Source organism: Tachyglossus aculeatus, chromosome 13 (genome assembly GCF_015852505.1).
Source record: "Tachyglossus aculeatus isolate mTacAcu1 chromosome 13, mTacAcu1.pri, whole genome shotgun sequence".
Taxonomy (NCBI): domain Eukaryota; kingdom Metazoa; phylum Chordata; class Mammalia; order Monotremata; family Tachyglossidae; genus Tachyglossus; species Tachyglossus aculeatus.
The window spans coordinates 18,873,858-18,894,746 of record NC_052078.1 but is presented as its reverse complement, the minus strand read 5'-3'; the positions used below and the strand labels follow the sequence as shown (position 1 = coordinate 18,894,746).

General features: G+C 46.0%; 1 protein-coding gene across 1 annotated transcript in view; it reads left to right on the top strand.

The window, feature by feature from the left end:
* LOC119936187 (amyloid beta precursor protein binding family B member 1 interacting protein) overlaps positions 1-20,889 on the top strand; it is a 67,893-nt gene that overhangs the window by 35,456 nt on the left and 11,548 nt on the right. The window contains 4 exon segments of the mRNA XM_038755648.1: positions 445-566; positions 5,896-5,982; positions 9,562-9,705; positions 12,202-12,312. Of these exon segments, the coding sequence (XP_038611576.1) occupies positions 445-566; positions 5,896-5,982; positions 9,562-9,705; positions 12,202-12,312 (464 nt within the window).

Here is a 20,889-nt window from a genome sequence, read left to right as displayed (position 1 = left end):
ATTCCCTGAATCCACCCAGATGCCTGGTTCCTGTTGATGATAACAATATTAAAGCCTCATAATTGCCACTGTGTCCACACGTCAGTGTAAAAGCAGTGCACATTTATATCAATCAATCAATCAGTCGTATTTATTGAGCACTTACTGTGTGCAGAGCACTGTACTAAGCGCTTGGGAAGTACAAGTCATAATTTATATCCTGCCAGAGTTTCTCCTGCTAAATACATTTTAATGGAACATTTGAGTAACCTGTAAATTAGGAGAAAAGCAAAATGCTTGCCCTCATGTACAGTGTGGATGAAACTTTGAAGCATGCAGTGGGACTTGAAAATTGAACATGGATGAAGTTTTCATGAGTACTTTATTGGGTCTGTTGGGGCCTGGGTGGAGAGGGAAGCCCGTGGTCCCCATAAGCCTTACAAGTTTCCTTTCTTGTTTCTCCAGAAAGGTTTTTTGAAGACCATGAAAACGTGGTGGAAATCTTAACAGACTGGACAAGAGATACTGAAAATAAAGTGCTGTTTTTGGAGAAAGATGAAAAGTATGCTGTTTTTAAAAATCCTCAGGTAAGGGAACTTGTAGATTCATACAGAAGCTTGCTAGTGCCTCAGGTGTGTGTATTTTGCATGACTCAGCTTGGCAGCTCCTGGCAGCATTTTTAAAGCTGTTGTAGGGGTCAGTCCTCTAAGATCACATTTGATGATTATTGCTGAGTGGTGGGAGATTGAACGATGGGTGATTTTTGCTGTCATGCAATATGGGTTTCATACGGCCAGCGTTTAGCTCATTGACCTTGGTATTTGAAGATAAGCCTCATGACTGTTCTCGTACAAATGGGGATTGTCGCAAAGATTAATGGGTCACTGACAGTTATTCCCTCCAGTTCAAACATGTGACAATTGGACTAGTCAAGATGGCAATTATTTCTGCTTAACATCAGCAAATACCCACCACAGTAACGGTGGAACACTGTTAATGACAAATCATTATGGTCCATAAATTCCTAATTAACTTCCCACAGTAAAATATTAAGGATGGCTTAATAGTACTCACTCTATATTCTTACAAAGTTCTCCTAAACCAAATAAGGTTAGTTTCCCTAGAGTTATCTGTTCTGCAGCCCACTCCAGATTCCAGCTGGCACTCATTCCCATAGGCAGAAGCCAATCGGTGTGGTTGATGTCTCCGGGAACTTTAACTTTCTTACCTTCTTTCACTTTGCTAAGACATCTGCCAGAGTTCCTTCAGCCCTGGAGCCCTGAGAGTGCTTGTCTCAGCTCTGTCTCCTCATCATTCATGGGTGCAGCAGTTTCCTGGGTCACATTCCCCAGTGGCTCTTCAGCTCCGCAGTGACGATTCAGATCGAGGGAAGGTCATAAACCCCTGACCCAAGGCTTAAACCTCATATGGTTGTCACACAATGTGCCTGCCCCGCTGAAGGGAAAGGCTCCAAATTTCCCCTGAACTCTAGTCACTTGTGGCCTTGCTGATACTGTGCTGACCTGGGAAAATCCGTATCTGGCTCCAAACTTGCAGTGGAAAAAAAAAAAAAAAGCACAAGGCCCGGAGAGCACTGTGTATTTTCCAAGTCTTGTCTCTGAGCACTCAATACCGGATTTGAAATTCCTAAATTCAAGTCTTTCGTCGCTTGCACGACGGGGGCGATTCCATTTCTTGTAATATGATTGATGATATTTGTGAGGAGCAGTAAATGCCCCAACTTTGTGGACTCTGGTCCTTTTCCCCATGTGGGACCTTGTCTTTGAGGTTACTGTCTTCACCTTCTTGTCCTTGGTTACCTCCATAATCCTAGCGATGTTTCCAGAGAGAGCCAGGTCTTAGCCTGGCAACACTATATAATCAGGAAACACTTACGGGGAAGGGTTGAGATTGAAAATGTTTCCTCTACTAGAATCCATAATGAAAAATTCCACCCATCAACTGATTTCCACATTTGTGGCCCGGCTTCCTGTTTGCTCCTCCAAAAGGCTTGTACCAAGAAGACAGGACCTCCCTCTGGGTGCTAGGCATCTCCACAGAGCTGCACGCATCTCCTTTCTGGGGTCCAGCTCCCCTCGTTGATTGGTAGGGAGGCTGCAGGAGAAGATGAGGCTGACCAGTGGACCGTGTTCTCTTTGACTCCCCCTCAACCTCTTGCTATAAAGGAAAGGGTTTTCTTATGTTTTTGGTATGAAGAGTCCTTTATAACACCTCAACCACAAGCATTTTTTCTTCCCCTACTAGTCATCCTGCAAGAAACAAAAAATAATCGAATCAGTCAGTAGTTTTCCCCTGGAAAATACGCTGGAGGAGACAGCATTATTGAACACACACACACACAAACACACACACACTCTCTCCTCTCTCCCTCCCACCCCCCCAACCCTGCCTCCTCCACTGCCCCCACAATTCCCATAACAAAACCCTCTCCTTTGTAGCCCTGGTTGGTTTAGTATATAATAATAATGATGGCATTTGTTAAGCGCTTACTATGTTCATTCATCTCCTAAAACTGTTTCCTTTTGGGAGATGAGCACTGTAAAAGTCAGTGGCTCATAGAGATGAGGTTATCAGTCTTGTTCAGTTCTCTGGCTGCAGCCTAGGGAGGGATTCTTTCCATCCACTGGGAGAGCTGAGGCATCACCACCAGACCAGGATTCTGAGACCATTTACAGTGAGGAAGAGGTGATTCACTGGGTCACCCAGTCACTGACCTCATCCCTCCAGAGCTGGATCTCTTTGTTTTTTCTAAATCTTCCATAAAACCCCTTTGGAAAGGTTTGTCTTTCATTGGTCATCTGCTTCTCGGCACGTATTGCCCTTCAAGTTATCTACTGATGGGTTAGATATTATGGGGAAGGTTCTGGATTAATAGCTTTTAGGGAAGACCAAAGTCCTAATGTTTGAGAAGCGGGTGGAACATAGATGGTCCCTAGTGAAAGCTAACAGAGAGGAAGCAAGTGATTTCAACTTCAACATTCATTCCTTCAGTCTTATTTCTGCTGCTATCAGGGGAGGGGACTGTACAAGAGACAAACACTGGTCTACGGAGGCCAAGAGAAATAATGATAATGGCATTTGTTAAGCGCTTACTATGTGCAAAGCCCTGTTGTAAGCACTGGGGAGGTTTCAAGGTGATCAAGTTGTCCCACGGGGGGCTCACAGTCAACCCCCATTTTACAGATGAGGGAACTGAGGCACAGAGAAGTTAAGTGACTTTCCCAAAGTCACACAGCTGACAATTGGCAGAGCTGGGATTTGAACCCATGACCACTGACTCCAAAGCCCAGGCTCTTTCCACTGAGCCATGCTGCTTCTCTAATAAGCAGCAACCTCTCTAAATAAGGAAGGCTATATACAGCCATGATTGGGAGCCAAGTGGATAGAAGTCTCAGGAAGAAAGAAGACGGAAAGGAGTCTGCCAGAGCACCTGCAGTCAGCAGTGGGTTACTAAAGGAAGGCCAAGTCCCCGTTTTTGTCAGTTGGCCGTGGACCACAGGAAAGGGTCTGACCTCCTAGGGACAAAGCATCAGAGAGGATGTCTGAGGGGGTTAAGAAGCTGGAGGGGAAGTCCCATGACATGAAAGAATGACACTCTTGCAAGCGAATCGTGATGGTCCATCTGTCCAGTGTGATCAATCCATCCTGCCTTGACAGGACGCAACTTTGTCAGCCAGCCTGTGTGTCATTACTGAAGCTTCCTTTAGCCATCAGCTGTAGGCACTGGATGGTCGGCTTTGCCTCAAAAAGTGCCGCATGCTCAGACATAAATGAACTGTTATCAGAGGAACTTCATTGCGTCGACACAGCTGTGGGCAAGTGGGCTGGGGTCTGTTCTGTGGTTGCCGGGGAGAGCGCGGCAGGCACCCCGTTGCTGGGATTATCCCCGTTTACTCTCCCAGCTAGCAGGAGTCCTGGAGAGTCTCCGAGGGTTACAGAGAGTGTTTGGTAAAGCAGTGATAGGCTGTTTTGGATTACCAGCATGGAACTGAATCTCTGCCACAGGACCCAGCAGGACAGTTGTATGAGGAGCTGAGACATAGAGCATCCTGGTCCCTGGTGCTTGGGTGCAGGTGGCAACCCAGGAACAGTTGTTCTGGGACATTTTCTTCTACAGGAGCCGGGTTTGGGCTGGTTCCCAGCACATGCACATCTGTACATATGTTGCAGACAGTAAGATCCTACCCATGTGACAAGATGGGAGGTTCTTAGGCCCGCTCTTCTACTGAGCCAGGTTTGATGAGGCCAGCAATGCTTAGGTACTCTTTCCAGCCCCTCTTCCAAATTTGAAGTGAGCTGTGTGACCCTAAATAGGGCTGCTCAGACACTTAGGGGCCTGCAGAGAGTGAACACCCAAAATCCAGAGCCTGTCTGCTTACCTGGAGCTTTTGTTTAGGGGTAGGGGGACATGGTAGCCCACTGTCAGGAGAATCTGCGCCTGAGCTGGTGTTTTGTATTGCTGTGACGTAATCAGTCTTACTGTGACCTCCTGCAGTGTTGCAGCTAGCATTGCAAGACAGCTGATTGCGTTAGAGGTGCTAGCTGTGGCTCTGGGCAGAACATCTGTGAGTGCCGCTAATTGCTCTGCTGTGGCCTCATCTGTTTTTCACACCACTGCTGGGTGTGAAACACATCCACTGTGTGAAATGTTGGCATCTCCATAATACCGATAATATTTGTTAAACGCTTACCGTGTCAAGCTCCGTTCTAAGCGCTGGGGTAGATACAAGCTAATTAGATTGGACACAGTCCCCGCTCCACAAGGGGCTCACAGTCTTAATCCCCGCTTTACACGTGAGGTAACTGAAGCACAGTGAAGTTAAGGGACTTGCCCAAGGTCACACAGCAGACGAGTGACGGAGCTGGGATTAGAACCAAGGTCCTTAATGATGGTATTTGTTCAGCGCTTACTATGTGCAAAGCAGTGTTCTAAGCGCTGGGGGGATACAAGGTGATCAGGTTGTCCCACGTGGGGTTCACAGTCTTAATCTCCATTTTACAGATGAGGGAACTGAGGCACAGAGAAGTTAAGTGACTTGCCCAAAGTCACACAGCTGACAATTGGCGGAGCTGGGATTTGAACCCATGACCTCTGACTCCAAAGCCCATGCTCTTTCCACTGAGCCACGCTGCCTCATTGCATATTTATTCTGTACATGTTCCAACTTAATTCTGTATGCACCTATCTGCCTGCCAGAAATCCATGGCGACATGGGTAGGTGTGTTTTGCGGGGGGAGACTGTTAATTTACAGGTAGGTGTGGAAGGTGGAGGTTTATTTGAAAGGGTCAAGGGTAAGAACAGTAACAGGTCATTTGAAGACGTGCATTTTTGCCTGTGTGGAGTGTCTCTCCTGTGCATTTTAGCTTCACCCTGAGCTCCCAAGGGCATCACCCCCTTTACCAGAATTCAGAGAATGGGGGTTCCAGAACAAAATAAAATATTTGGAATCGAAATATTGGTTACAAACACTGTCCAAAATTACAGGATTATTTTGCCTTATGTAAAATGCGGGGGTGGGTAGATGGTGAAATTTGCTCTGGGGAAAAATGCTTAATTGAACATCTGCAGGGTCAGTCCATAAATTATCCCCTGGTGGCCTGAAAAAGTCAAGGTGTCCTCTCCTACCCCCATCCCCAGCTCTTACCCACCATAATCTGATTCCTGGGGTGGTTTACCCACCGGGGAGAGACCAGTTAAGTGGCTTACCCTCCGGGGAGAGACCAGTTATTCCTTGTATTCTTGATGTGGGGTGTTTTAAAGCGCCAAGTCTCACCTTGAGACTAGAGAGCACGTGTGATGGCTGCTTACTTTTCAGCTACTGAAATAAAAATGATGATAATTGTGGTGTTTGTTGACCATTTACTGATGTACATCTCTTTGGTCTTTGATTCAGAACTTCCTCTTGGCTAACAAAGGGAAGAAAGAAGGCAAGGACCCAAATGAGAAAATGAATCCTAAAAACAAGGAGGCCCTCCTGGAGGTAAGCTTGCTTGTGCAGTGTGGAGAAAGGGGTCTGGGGCTTGTTTCTGGATGGGGCCACTTGGACCCACCTGAGACTTCCAGATTTGCCTTTGCACATGGATTGGGGGGTCTTAAGACATCTGCCTTAAGTTGTTGACTTTTTGATGCTTCAAATCACATCTGCTGCTCATTCATTCATTCAGTCATTTATTGCTCATCACTAATCCATACATGTTTTGTCTTTCAAGTATCTCTATAAACAAAGTAAAATATTAAAAATAATTCCAGATTATTAGGATCAGATGGAAATTAGATTTTGAGCTTCCCTTTATCTGTAGTTTCATGAGCTCGTCCCCCTCTCCATCCCCCCATCTTACCTCCTTCCCTTCCCCACAGCACCTGTATATATGTATATATGTTTGTATATATTTATTACTCTATTTATTTATTTTACTTGTACATATCTATTCTATTTATTTTATTTTGTGAGTATGTTTGGTTTTGTTCTCTGTGTCCTCCTTTTAGACTGTGAGCCCACTGTTGGGTAGGGACTGTCTCTATATGTTGCCAACTTGTACTTCCCAAGCGCTTAGTACAGTGCTCTGCACACAGTAAGCACTCAATAAATACGATTGATTGATTGATTGATTGATTTAATTTCCCAACATCTTGACATCCAGAAGGGGCCTTTCATCAGTGGTAGGATTTTGAGTACTCTTCACTGGGTCCCAATTTTACCTGCTTCAAATCATCTGCAGTTTAGCTGATTTGTACAATTATTTTGATGTAAATAGTCCTCATCACACAGTACTTTTCCCTTCTTGATTTTTAAGCAATATAACAAGAATGACTTTCTATGGAAGATTCTTGAAAGTATTTTGAAATTGTCAAAAATTTTTCAACAATTAGAAAATACCTAGAAAGACTGGCTAGTCTCAAATAAATGTTCCTCCATGATTCCGTAGATGTTGTTTCCTGCGCAGTCTAATTAAACTAGACCCTGGGCCTCAGGAAAGGATACCTTCAGTTCCAAAAGGGTCTGGTGAGGCAAAAAAAATGTTGATGGTAACTGAATCAAGACCAGGAGCTAAGAGAAGCATGTCCTGCAGCCTGTATAGCCAATGAAAACAAAACTTTGCCATGATACTTGGAGAAGGAAAAGTTAAGGGTTTGGAGGAAATAGAAATATTGCATTCCTGTCACTGATCATAGATTTTACACAGTTCCTCCAAAAATGTCAGAATCTTGGGTTGGGAGCACCATAGGTTTGCTCTAGTAATGGTGGCACCTATGGGGTTATATAAAATTCACTGTAGTGTGTAAACTTTCAGTGGCAGGCAGGAATTTCTATTTCAGTGGTATTTGTAAAGAGCCTATTATGTGCCGGGCATTGTACTAGGTGTGGGATTGGATCAAGTTAATCAGGTTAGACACAATCCGTGTCCCACCTAGGGCTCCCTGTCTTAATCCTCATTTTACAGATGAGGTAACTGAAGCCCAGAGAAAATAAGTGACTTGCCCAAGGTCACACAGCAGGCAGGTGGCAGAGCTGGAATTAGAACCCAGGTCCTCTAACTCCCCAGCCCATGTTAGCACTAGGCCATGCTGTTTTCTCTTACAATTTGAACAACTTCTGGAAAATGATTAGATCTTGCCATAACCTATCCCTTCTAAGATAAGAGCCCCTTTGCCCAGGGTGACTACATGGGAAATCATTGAACACAGTCTGTCCCCTTTTAGACTGTGAGCCCACTGTTGGGTAGGGACTGTCTCTGTATGTTGCCAATTTGTACTTCCCAAGCGCTTAGTACAGTGCTCTGCACATAGTAAGCGCTCAATAAATACTATTGATGATGATGATGAATAGAGAACTTTAGCTCTCCCTTTGAGACTTCGGGCATTGTAATTCCCTGATGCCCCTTCTCTTCAATCAATCAATCAATCGTATTTATTGAGCGCTTACTGTGTGCAGAGCACTGTGCCAAGCGCTTGGGAAGTACAAGTTGGCAACATATAGAGACAGTCCCTACCCAACAGTGGGCTCACAGTCTAAAAGGGGGAGACAGAGAACAAAACCAAAACAAAAACAAAACCATACTAACAAAATAAAACAAATAGAATAGATATGTACAAGTAAAATAAATGGAGTAATAAATATGTACAAACATATATACAGGTGCTGTGGGGAAGGAAAGGAGGTAAGATGGGGGGGATGGAGAGGGGGACGAGGGCTAGAGGAAGGAAGGGGCTCAGTCTGGGAAGGCCTCCTGGAGGAGGTGAGCTCTGAGTAGCTCTCTTCCTGCAGAAGAGATTGTATCCATGTAAAACCAGAGACATGCTTCATTTTAGTGCATCTAAGTGCATTTTTTGTGAGAAGAGGGTGGTCTGGATTATTGTTGATGTTTATATTTAGTCTTCTAGACTGTAAGCCCATTGTTAGCTAGGGATTGTCTCTTTATGTTGCCGAATTGTACTTTCCAAGCGCTTAGTACAGTGCTCTGCACACAGTAAGCGCTCAATAAATACGATTGAATGAATGGATATTTAGAAGTGTTTAAGTATGCATTATTAAGTTTCTTGAGATGGACTTTGTGCTAGAGAGTGCCCCAGTGAATTATACAGTGGAGTAGGAGGGGAGAGGAGAGCTGGTACAAATGATGGGCTAGTGAAAGTTAGGAAAGCAGCATGGCCTAATAGAGCACAGGCCTAGGAGTCAGAAGGACCTGGGTTTTAAACGTGGCTCTGCCACTCGTCTGCTGTGCAACCTTGGGCAAATCACTTAACTTCTCTGTGCTTCAGTTCCCTTATCTGTAAAATGGGGATTAAGACTGTGAGTCCCATATGTGACAGGGACTGTGTCCAACCCCATTTGCTTGTATCCACCCTAACTCTTAGACCAATGCCTGGCACGTAGTAAGTGTTTAATAAATAGCCCCTCCCACCCCACCCCACCCAAAAAAATTAAGTAATCCCACAACAAACTTTGAGATTTTGAAAAAAAACATTGGAAGCGTGGGAGTGTTATCCCACCTCACGGACCATTCATTATGAGATAATAGGGCTGGAAATTTCAGTCGGCCTCCTTGCTTTGCTATAAAGCACTTTTATTTCCCAAGACTTTGATGGTATTCATTTTAGTTTTGCCCCCACAGTGTCACTGTGAGGAAGGGGGAGGCGGGTATTACTATCCACATTTCCTAGGTGAGGAAACAGAGGTGAAAAGTTACCCAACATCACACAGCAGGCCAAGGGTGGAAGTGGGCCTAAAACCTGGGTTGTTCATCTCCCAGAACTGCAGTCTTTCCAACACCCACCACCCTCCCCACCCCGGCCACCTCCCTCATCTCAGACTTTAATCGGCTCCCAGGTTTCATTTCATTATTCACCTTTTGGGCTCGGTTTCATGGGAATTGTTTACAGTAAATTTCTCCGTTGGCAAGCTGGACACTTGGGCCTTTAATGTCAAATGAGTCCTTTTGAAGGGTGTGCATGCAGAGCCCCAGATAAAGGGACTGGGCTAAGGGAACAGTTTGTAGCCATGGCTGCACGCCTGTCTGTTTTTGAACTTTATGTGGTGTAACTGGATTCTCAATTGCAGGAAAGTTTCTGTGGGACATCTGTCATCGTGCCAGAACTTGAAGGAGCTCTTTATTTGAAAGAAGATGGAAAGAAGTATTGGAAGAGGCGTTATTTTCTTTTACGGGCTTCTGGAATTTATTATGTCCCCAAAGGCAAGACTAAGGTGAGGAAGTGCAAAGGAAACAATTTAGCGACCGAGAATTTCATGGCGGGAAAAGTAAAGCAATCACCAGGTGGCATTTTCAGGGCAGCGAGTGGCACACTTCGGCGGTATGGGACTGCTTGAATGCTTTTTCAGGATTTCCCAGATAAGAGAACTGTTTCTCCTTGAAATCCTAACTTTATTTCCCCCAAGAAGAGTCCCTGTGGGCTCTTATGACTAGCTAGAACCCTGGAGAACGTTTCTTTCCTTATCCTGGAGTTTGCTGTCCCATTGAGGCTCTGAGTGAATGCTGAGTAGGCTAGAGATAACAGATGTATAAAGAAGTCCGATATTATTTAGATTAGATGTCTAGCTACCCCAGAGGGGTTGACTTTTTCGTATTTGCCACTAATTTGTCCTGCTCAGAATTGCTCTCTGGTAGTTCCCGAAACACAGTGTTTGGCCTTGTACCTCCTGCAGCCTCTTATGAAGCATGGTGTAACCTCACCCTTATAAAGTGCCCTCCAGAAGGACACGCAGTAGCAGTGACCAAGGCTGTGGACGTCAAACAGTGGTGTGGGGCTTTTCTGAGGAAAAGAGGTCTTCTTGGCCCGCCCTGGAGTTCTTGGGCCAGACCTGTTGAGGATTCTTGCCATTCTGTAGTCTTTTTCTGCTGCTCGTTTGAGGAGTTTGAGAAGCTGGCAGGGCAATGAAGGAAGGAAGCAGATTTCATATCCTGTAGATGTAGCAACTCCTGCCCCAGTGTTGCAAACTATCAGTCAGTGACCTCAATCACAGAAGTAAAAGGAAAGCACAATAACACAGCAAAAAAAAGTGTGTTAATGGTGATATTCTGTGCACATTCCCTGAAAGAGAGGAACCGGGAAGCCCCAGGCAGACCAACCCCCTTGGCATCCTCAGTAGGGGCTAGGGTGGTGTGCCGTCAGGGCTGGGCTCACCCTGGCTAACCGTAGTCTGGGGAATGGACCTTCTCTCCCCCTCCCCCCGACAGTTCACCCATGAACCTTGATGATGCTGAACTGTTTGGCCCAAATGTAGTCGTTCTCTAGCCCCAGAAGCCAGAGAGCCAGGTGACTAAGGTTCAGATAAAGGTAGAATTACAGAGCAGTTTAGGGTTGTGACGTTAGTGGAGTTATGGAGGGAGCTGGTCCAAGCCAGCCTGCTTCGGGGTACCTAGTGAGGATTCTGGTTTCCATAGCAACACATCAAGCACAATAAGGAGCAAAAGGGGAATTTGCAGCAGGACACAAAAGGGTTTGAGAAAAATCTCTGAGGTACCTGTTACATTGCACTCTCCCAGGTGCTTAGTACAGTACTCTGCACCCAGGAAGTGCTCAATAAATGCAGTTAATTCAGAAGCAGAGTTGAATGAAATTTGGCTTATTTATTAAAAAGTAAATTTACATATCCATTGTCTAAATCTTGGAAGCTTTTGTATTAAAAAAAGCTGCTCTCAATCACAAGGTTCATCACTCCCTCATAGTGACAGGATCCTTTAAGATGTGCACTTAATGGCTGAAATAACTATCCGTCCATTCCTGCTCTGAATGTATGAGTAAGAATGGTCCAAAGTCAGCTTGCTAGAGCATAAGAGGCCAATTGTAAAGCACTGAACTCACCACCTTTAGTGCCCAGCTGTGACTTGGTCCCCTCTCAGCGAAAAATTTTGCAGTGCCTTGAGTACAGAAAGGGAAAGAAGCCCGTGCTATAATTCGCATCATGGACTCTGATCAGTGCTCTGGTCAGTGCTGCTGTGTCCACAGGAGCGAGGGATGAGGTGGGGAGGTGGGAGAGAGAGAGTTGGACCTCTTTTCCCAGCAGCAAGGGTGCCATGAACACCGTTCCCTCAACATAGCCCTGGAAATGGCAACATTCTGGTTTTTCTGTGCTCTCTTTCACCTCTTAAAAGGTGGATTGCTCTCCTTCCTGAAAATTGTTTTTCAAAATGATACTCATTAAGTGCTAGGAAACACTGTTTTAAGTACTGGAGTAGAGGTAAAAGATCATCCAGTTGGACATAGTCCCTGTCCTACATGGGGCTCACAGTCTAATGGAGAGAACAGGTATTAAGTCCCCATTTTACAGGTGGGGGCTATAAGTATGTTTCATAAAATTCAAGATTTCCTCTTCTTAAGTAATAATAATGGTGGCATTTATTATGTGTTTACTCTTTACTGAGCACTGGGGTGGATACCGGATAATTGGATCGGAGACAATTCCGGTCCCACCTGAGGCCCAGAGTTTAAGGGAGGGAGAACAGCTATTTAACCCCCCATTTTATAGATGAGGAAACTGAAGCACAGAGAGGTTCAGTCCAAGGTCACCCAGCAGACGAGTGGCAGAGTTGGGACTAAAACCCAAGTCTCCCAGCTCCCAGGCTCACGCTCTTTCCATTAAGGTACGCTGCTCTCAGAAGCATTACCGGAACTGCCAGAGAGCGATTAATCATGAAATCGGAATCAAACTATAAAAATATATTTTCTCTTTCATTTTTAGACGTCACGGGACTTGACCTGCTTCATTCAGTTTGAAAATGTAAATGTGTACTACGGGACACAGTACAAAGTGAAATATAAAGCTCCAACTGACCACTGTTTTGTCTTAAAGGTACGTACTGGTGAACCTGGAAGTTAGTATTTCTAAGGTTGCTGAGCCTTCATTCCTTTAATGGCAGGTAAGTGTTAAATGCCACAAACCACATTTTAAGCAGCAGTTAGAAAAGTGACCACTTGATAATCCACAGTAATGTGTAGAAATGTAGAAGGGAAGGAATTTCAGCTCTTCTTAGTCAACTTCCACAGACAAGATTCTCTCAATAAGACCAGATCTACCAAGGGACTGTTTTAAAATATTTTCTTAGCCCAGTTGCTTTATTAAGTATGAGTGCTCAAAAAGAAAGATCTAGCTTCAAATGGTTGATAGTTTGTCACACCACTAATGATTCTCGGAGGCTCACTCGCAACTTTACCATCTGATTTTTACAAACAAGCAAACGGGGTTTGTTCTACTCAGCAGTTCAGGGCATGCCGCTGCCTTCTCATCCCCGGCAAAATGGCTTTTCGCCTCCAAGCGTGTGAAAACCCCCACAGAGGAGAGGGGTTGAAGTGAAATATGGTAAAAAGGAATCTTAAATCAGACTTGGGCTTGCTGTGATACCCCCAGAATTGGGCCGGCACAGCCAGTTTAGACCAGTGAGGAACTAGTTCGCTGGGGGGGGAATTTCCTTCAGTGTTGCAATCCACAGAGGGAGAAGGAATCTGCTTCCCTGTCCTGCCCACCCTGCCCCCCATCCCCTCTCCGGAAGCCCCCAGTGGTTCCCTCTCGCAAGAGAAGTAGCATTGCCTTGTGAGTAGAGCACGGTCCCGAGAGTCAGAAGGACCTGGGTTTTAATTTTGGCACCACTACGGGTTTGCTGTGCGGTTAAGCACTTAGTACAGTGCTCTGCACATAGTAAGCGCTCAATAAATATAATTGATGATGACATGGGGCAAGTCACTTAACTTCTCTGCACCTCAGTTACCTCATCTGTAAAATGGGGATTAAGGCTGTGAACTCCTTGAGGGACATGGACCGTGTCCAACCTGGCCAGCTTGTATCTACTGCAGCACTTAGTTCAGTGCCTGGCACAGGGTCAGTGCTTAATGTACCATTAAAAAAAATGTGTTATAGTAGCAATGGAAGGCCGCCGAAGGTGCACTGTGGTAGTCTCTGTTGTTGGAGAGTCACCCTTGCCTCACCTCCTCACAGATCATTTCCCTGTTTCTAAATGTCGAGTTTTGCACAGCCCCCTGCCACCCCCCGCCCCCCTCTGCCCTTGACCTAGCAGCAACTCTCCACTTAAGTGTTTTCAGGCCTCTAGCTTGGCCCAAGAAATCCTTTGGTGAATCTGCCCGGGTTTGGAATGAGAGGCACTGCTGATCAACCCCACTCGTATTTTTCCAGAAACAAATATGGACAGAAAATAGATGTGTCCACGCAGGAGTACAGTGAGAACCTAACACCTTTTCACCGTAATTCTCCTCAGTGAGCCCACTGTTGGGTAGGGACTGTCTCTATATGTTGCCAACTTATACTTCCCAAGAGCTTAGTACAGTGCTCTGCACACAGTAAGCCCTCAATAAATACGATTGATTGATTGATTGATTGATTTAGCTCAGGAGGGCTCAACAAAGGATCTAATAGAAGTAGAAAACCAATCCTTCATCCCCTTCCGTCCTGCCCAGGTTCTCAGCTTAGCTATTTGGAAACTGTTGCAGCGGCCGTCCTGGTGGCAGGAGCTCCCCAGAGCCCTAGTGGCACTGAGCCCTTTTAAAAAATAAATTAATGGCATTTGTTAAGCACTTACTTTGTGCCAGGCACTATACTAGGTGCAGGGGTAGATTCAAGATAATCAGGTTGGTTACACTCCATGTCCCACACGATCTCACAGTCTTAATCCCCATTTTACAGATAACTGAGGCACAGAGAAGTTAGGTGACTTGCCCAAGGTCTCACAATCAATCAATCAATCAATCAATCAATCGTATTTATTGAGCGCTTACTATGTGCAGAGCACTGTACTAAGCGCTTGGGAAGTACAAATTGGCAACACATAGAGACAGTCCCTACCCAACAGTGGGCTCACAGTCTAAAAGGGGGAGACAGAGAACAGAACCAAACATACCAACAAAATAAAATAAATAGGATAGAAATGTACAAGTAAAATAAATAAATAAATAAATAAATAGAGTAATAAATATGTTATTTATCCCACAGCAAACTGGGATTAGAACCCAGGTCCTCCTGCCTTCCAGCCTGTTCTCTATCCACTAGGCCATGCTGCTTCTCAGCACTGCATCGTGCAGTGCTACTGAGCATTGATCTATCAGAGAGTGTGGCAGAAAAATGAGAGAGGCTGGTGTCTTCTGCACCTCTTTCTGCCTGCCCTCCCTCATCAGCTGTCCCCTGAGTAAACCCACAGAGGATTTGTGCGAGTTTGCAGGAATGTCACCGGGAAACTTAGTCTTTCTAGAGGTTATCCTCAGACTTAAGGGAGTCCATGCTTGTCTGCCGTAGGTCCGAGCCATGAGCTGCTATGGCTTTCACCAGACCTGGCCCCTTACTGGTCCGGAATCTCCTCTTCTGACACTGAGCTGGGCCGGACGGGAGCCAGGGCCATATTGGAAGTGGGTCGAGGTTTATGTGGCGTGCCGGCAGTTGTAGTTCCAACAGTCCAGTGACAACCGAGCATAAGTGGACACCCCGTATAGTCAGTGGCACTTCTAGGAGTGCCACACAGTCACTGGAGCCCAGCCAAGATGGGGCCTAGTCTTCTGTGTCTTCAGGAGGGTTGAGGAGGCGTCACTGGAGACGAGATGGTGCCAGCTGGTACAAGCCACTCCCCAGTCGACTTGTCCCCCTGTCCAGCTCATGTGCCTCTTGTTGGAGGGGGAAGGGGGTGACTAAGTACAGAGTTAAATGTACTCTGCTTTGGCCTTTTTGTGTTCTCTTACTCCTTGAGAACAGAAGTGGTCACGGAGGAGGTTGAAGTTGCTGGCCAGGATGAGGCTTTAGGACTATATGGATTTTAGTTACCTGTGCCCTTTCTGGCCCTATTACCACCGTTGAGAGTCGCCTATAATTAAAAAGAAAACAGCCCATCCGTCCATTCAGCTGCCATTCTCCTACCACGTTGCCCCTCCGGGGGAAAGATGGTAGAGGGGCCTGGGTGTCTGGCCCAGATGGGCCAGCGAATGGTTTGGGCTGGGATCCAGCAGCGAGCAAGTGGGGAGTTTGAGCAATATCCTAGCACTCCACTCCCTTCCCCTTGCTCTCAGCCTGAAAGATAGAAAACAACAGCCTTTCCTCCAGCCACAGCTGAGGTTCCACTCTTGGAAGATCCCCGAAGAGCAGGGACTGTCAATTCACCGCCCCACAAACACACACACACTAACCTCCATCAGCTTGAAGTGTTGACTGAGGGTTGTAACCAGTTTGGTTGGGTGATCTTTCTTAGGCATAGAGTGTCCATGGACATTAGACTAAGATGGAACTGCTTAGATGGATGTCTGGTGCATGGACAGGAAGGTAATCTGTATGCAAATTGAGCTGGTTTACTTGGCCTGATGTGTTGGAGACAAGGTGCAGATTTAATTATGGCTTTATTGGGGCAGGTTTTGCTTGAGTAATCTGAGAGTAACGGGGCATGGTGCTGAATTAATCTAGGATTCTAAACATTAGGTTCCTGGGAATTAGCCGAGGTGAGGACATAAGCAGACCTGATAAACGGAACTGACTCGTCCTCCTACAGCAGACTCTGAGGGAAAGCCTTCCGTGCTCTCTCACGAGTGGGCTGCCGTCTTCCCATTTTGGGATTTGTGTCACCCAGAGTGTCTCACTCTTCTCCATTCCCCCTCTCCTTCCTCCCCCACCCCCTGCCATCTCGAAGGGGGATAAAAAATGCGAACTGCAGTTCTGAGTCCCCAAGACCTGTGGGTTAAAACAGCAGACTGGTCTACATCAGATACATGAGGTCAGAATTTCGGGAAGGGAACGGTAAGCCAGGCATTGAGTGGGGGAGTTGAGGAACGTCAGACTGACTAAAGAGCCTTCTCATCCTCCCATTCCTTCCCGCCCCAACCGAAGAAGACACCTAGTGTTGTCATAGGAGGCCCACGTGTCGAGTCCAGATCGAAAGGCTCCAGCAGTAGACAGCTGCAGCCAAGTATCCTCCTTGGGGGATCACCAAGCACACCGCCTCCTAATTACACTTTTCCTGGGCCTCTTCAGACTCACAGTTTGCCCTCTGAGCCTGAAGGATTGATGAGAAGCCACTTTGGAACTGTATTTGAAACAGAAAAGGTTTTTAAGATGTCTAAATTACAAAGGTTTACCAAGAAGCGGGCAAGTTTTCAAAGCTAGCTTGAAAGCTGTGTGGACCCTGTGCCCCTCCCAGGGTATAGGTGAATGATCCGGTGTGGGGTTTTTTTTAATGGTATTTGTTAAGCCCGTACTGTGTGTCAGGCACTGGGGTGGATACACGTTAATCAGGCCAGATACAGGCTCACTGTCAAGTAGGGGGGAAAACAGGTATTGAAACCTGCAGTTGAGGAAGCTGAGCCACAGAGAAACTGTGACTTGCCCAAGGTCACCCAGCGGGCAGGTGGTGTTTGGGGGCAGCTGGTTTAAAAGCTGGAGCAGCAGTCCTTGGTGCACACACAAAAAATAATTCATTGCTAAAGAGCCTCATGTCGTCATTACTGTTGGAAAGCTGATTGCCAATCTATGGGCAAGGAAGTCAGTTGGAGTAATAATAGTAATTATGGTAGTTGTTAAGCGCTTACTATGTGCCAGGCACTGTACTATGTGCTGGAATGGATACAAGCAAGTTGGATTGGACACAGTCCCATGACCCACATGGGGCTCAGTCTCAATCCCCATTTTAGAGATGAGGTAACTGAGGCACAGAGAAGTTAAGTGACCTGCCCAAGGTCACACAGCAGACAAGTGATGGAGCTGCTCTAGTGACTACACCAGGCTGCTTCTCAATTAGGAAGAATGTGCTTGTTCCCAGTTATTTTGTTTCCTTTTTACCCCCTCCAAGATGTGTTCCTGGGTCAGTTTTCATGGCCACCCCCATACCAAAACTCAGCTACTTCTCATTATTTGCTTTGGCAGAGGCCATGGTGATCATACTTCTCAGCTGCTTCTGTTATCGGTTCCCAGATTCTATCATGCTTTGCTTAGTCAGAAAGTTTATGCTTCAGTTTTTGCCCCCTCCAGCAACCCAGTGCTTCTAGTCACCGGTTGCTTCATCGAGGGACCGGATTTTGCACAATGAGGGAATTTTAAGACCCCAGGCCCAAGATGAGGAGACAGGCTAATCCCCTACCTGCAGAAGCTTGCTCCTTCCAACCTGAGGAGGCTTGTCCATGGAGCAAACGAATGAGCCTGAAATCGAGCTCCTCCAGCCATTTGAGAATTCAGCGCAGTTAAAGATGAACTTGCCGTATCTAGTTTTGCCATTTTCTTCACTCTAGTAAGTATCATTGGTTAGGGCGATGCCTTGGATGTATTTTGTTGCTGGAGTAGTAAGGAGGTGGGGATGTCAATCCCATCATGATGTGATCGACATTTACTCTTAGGTGCTGGTGGCTGTCCTGATCTTTTTTGTAGTGTTCACTGGGTTCTAAAGTAGCTTTGGTCGTGTCAGGATTAGAAACAAGGATGTGTGTAGCATCAGGGGGACATCTCGGTGCAAACGTCCAGGCAGATTTTCTCAGTTTTGCGGTAATTTACTCAGTGCTCTTGCAACCCGAAAGAGCCAATGCTCCTTCCAGAAACGCAAATGGAGTCAGGCCGACCAGATCATGCCTATCAGAAAAGACAGCTTTATTGATCAGTGTGGCCTAGTGGAAGCAGCACAGGCCTGGGAGATCGAGGACCTGGGTTCTAACCCTGGCTCCACCACATTGCCTGCTGTGTGGCCTTGGGAAGGTCATTTAATAGCTGTGTGCTTCAGCGTCCTCATCTGCAAAATAGGGATTCAATAACGGTTCTCTCTCCTACTTAGACTGTGAGCCCCATGTGGTACAGGGACCGGGTCTAACCTAATTCAGTCAATCCAGGGTATTTATTGAGTGCTTACTATGCGCAGAGCACTGTTTTAAGCACTTGGGATAGTACAGTGCAATAGAATAAGCAGACACTTCCCTGCCTAAAACGGGTTTACAGCTTCTACTCCTGGACTTAAATATTATTGTCGTTGTTATCATCATCAAAGGTGAACCAAATTGATAGGCGGCCTATTCAAAGTAACTGTGCCTTTTGGGGAACTACATTTCACGAGTTTCGTAAGGGCTACAGTTTCCAGAGTCTTTTGACAACTGGAGTCCTGGGGAGGAAGTGTGGTTAAATACCAACCAACCCCTATTGGGCCATGATTCAAGCAAAAGCTATAAAAGACTTGAGAGGAGGGTCTCTTCCTCCCACCCACTACTTCCTCCAAGCTCTGTCCTGCCTCTCCACATGACTGATCAGAAAATATCTAGGCGTGAACACATGCACGCTCAGTCAAAAGGGACTTAAACTTGGCCTCTCTCGCCAAAATAGCAGTGATATTTGTTAAGTGCTTACTCAGTGTCAAGCCTTGTACTGCTCCATGAGGTATTGCAAGAGAATCAGGTCAGACACAGTCCCAGTCCCTCATGAGACACCTAGTCTTAAGTATGAGATGGAACAAGTGCTTAATCCCCATTGTACAGGTGAGGAAACTGAGGCACAGAATGGCAGAGCCCAGGATTAGAATCCAGGTCCTCAGACTCCCAGCCCTGTGCTCTTCCCACTGGATTGGACTGCTTCTTTCATGTCCTCTTTATGAATTAAACCTGAACTCCTGTGACTCGAGTGCGGCCGAATGATTATTTAAGAACGTCTGGACTGACTCGGAGAATTTCCATGGCCCCTTGGCCGTCATCAGTGACCGAATGAGAGATTTTGAAAGACACAAGACCTAACCAAGAGTCAGATGGAGAATTTGGCCCATTTAATACTTTATCCTCCCCATTTGAATCCAAAGGAAATGAAGCAGAGAGTTCACCTAGCTTGGTCAAGATGGTAGAGACACCTTGACTTAAAAACCAAGAGTCACTGGAGTTTCTGGCTCTCTGTTTGTGCCCAGGCCAGACTCATGTGCAAGGCAGCAGTTGTTCCAAGTTGCACTTGGGTGGAGTAAGCCCTCACCAAGTGTGTATCCAACTACTTTTCTTAGAAACTATGTGTGATAATGCTGCTTTAATTCACATAACTATGCAGCTGATCTACCGGAGTAGGAAATATGTGACTCTGAAGTGCCATACGTGCCCATCTCTTGGACCCCATAATCAATCTGTGGTATTTGAGTGTTTACTCTGTTCAGAGCACTGTATCAAGTGCCAACTTGTACTTCCCAAGCGCTTAGTACAGTGCTGTGCACACAGTAAGCGCTCAATAAATACGATTGATTGATTGGGGGAGTATGGTTATTACAAATCTCGTCTTTGATGGGATTAACAGTTAATTCAAAGGAAACGATAAATTATTTGTTTGCTTGTCCTCCCATTTTATACCCAGATCTCCCTCCTACTTGGACTGTGAGCCCCATATGGGACGGGGACTGCCTCTGTCTAACCTGGTTAACTCAAATACACCCCAGTGCTTAGAACAGTGTCTGACACATAGTAAGCACTTAACAAATACCGTTATGATTACAATACAGGAGTTGTAGACATAATCTCTTCCCACAAGGAGCTAACAGCCTGGAGCGTGAGACGATCAAATATAGTTAGAGGAAATGGATATGTACAAAAGTACTGCAGGGCTGGGTGAATGTGAAGTGCTTAAGCGGTATGTGGCCAAGGGCACAGGCAAATAGGGGAAATGAAGGCCTTATGGAGGAAGGGTGATTTTAGTAGGGCTTTGAAGGTGATTTTAGTAGGGCTTTGAAGGTGGGGAGAATGGGAGAGGGAGTTCTGGTTCAAAGGGAGGATGTGGACAAGGGGTCAATTGTGAGACAGACAAAATGGGTACAGTGAGTAGCCTGGAATTAGACGAGCAAAGTGAGCAGGTTGGGTTATAGTGGTAGATTGGCGAGTTAAGGTAGGAGGATAAGAGTTGACTGAGTGCCTTAAAAGCGATGGCAAGGAGTTTGATGTGGTAGTGAAAGGGCAACCACTGGAGGTTCTTTAGTACTTGGGAAACAGACTAAATTATTTTTCAGACACATAATCCAGACAGCATAGTGAAGGGAGCCTGAAGTAAGTGAGAAGCAGTGAGGACTAGTGGAGAGAGCATGTACCTGGGTTCTATTACTGACTCCACAACTTGTCTCTGTGACCGTGGGCAGGTCACTTAACTTCTCTTTGCTTCAGGTGCCTCATCTGTATAGTGGAGAATCACACTTGTGGGACATGGGCTGTGTCCAATCTGATCATCTTTTATCAAGGCCCTACTGAGAGCTCTCAAGGCCCTACTGAGAGCTCACCTCCTCCAGGAGGCCTTCCCAGACTGAGCCCCTTCCTTCCTCTCCCCCTCGTCCCCCTCTCCATCCCCCTCATCTTACCATCTTCCCTTCCCCACAGCACCTGTATATATGTATGTACATATTTATTACTCTATTTTACTTGTACATATCTGTTCTATTTATTTTATTTTGTTAGTATGTTTGGT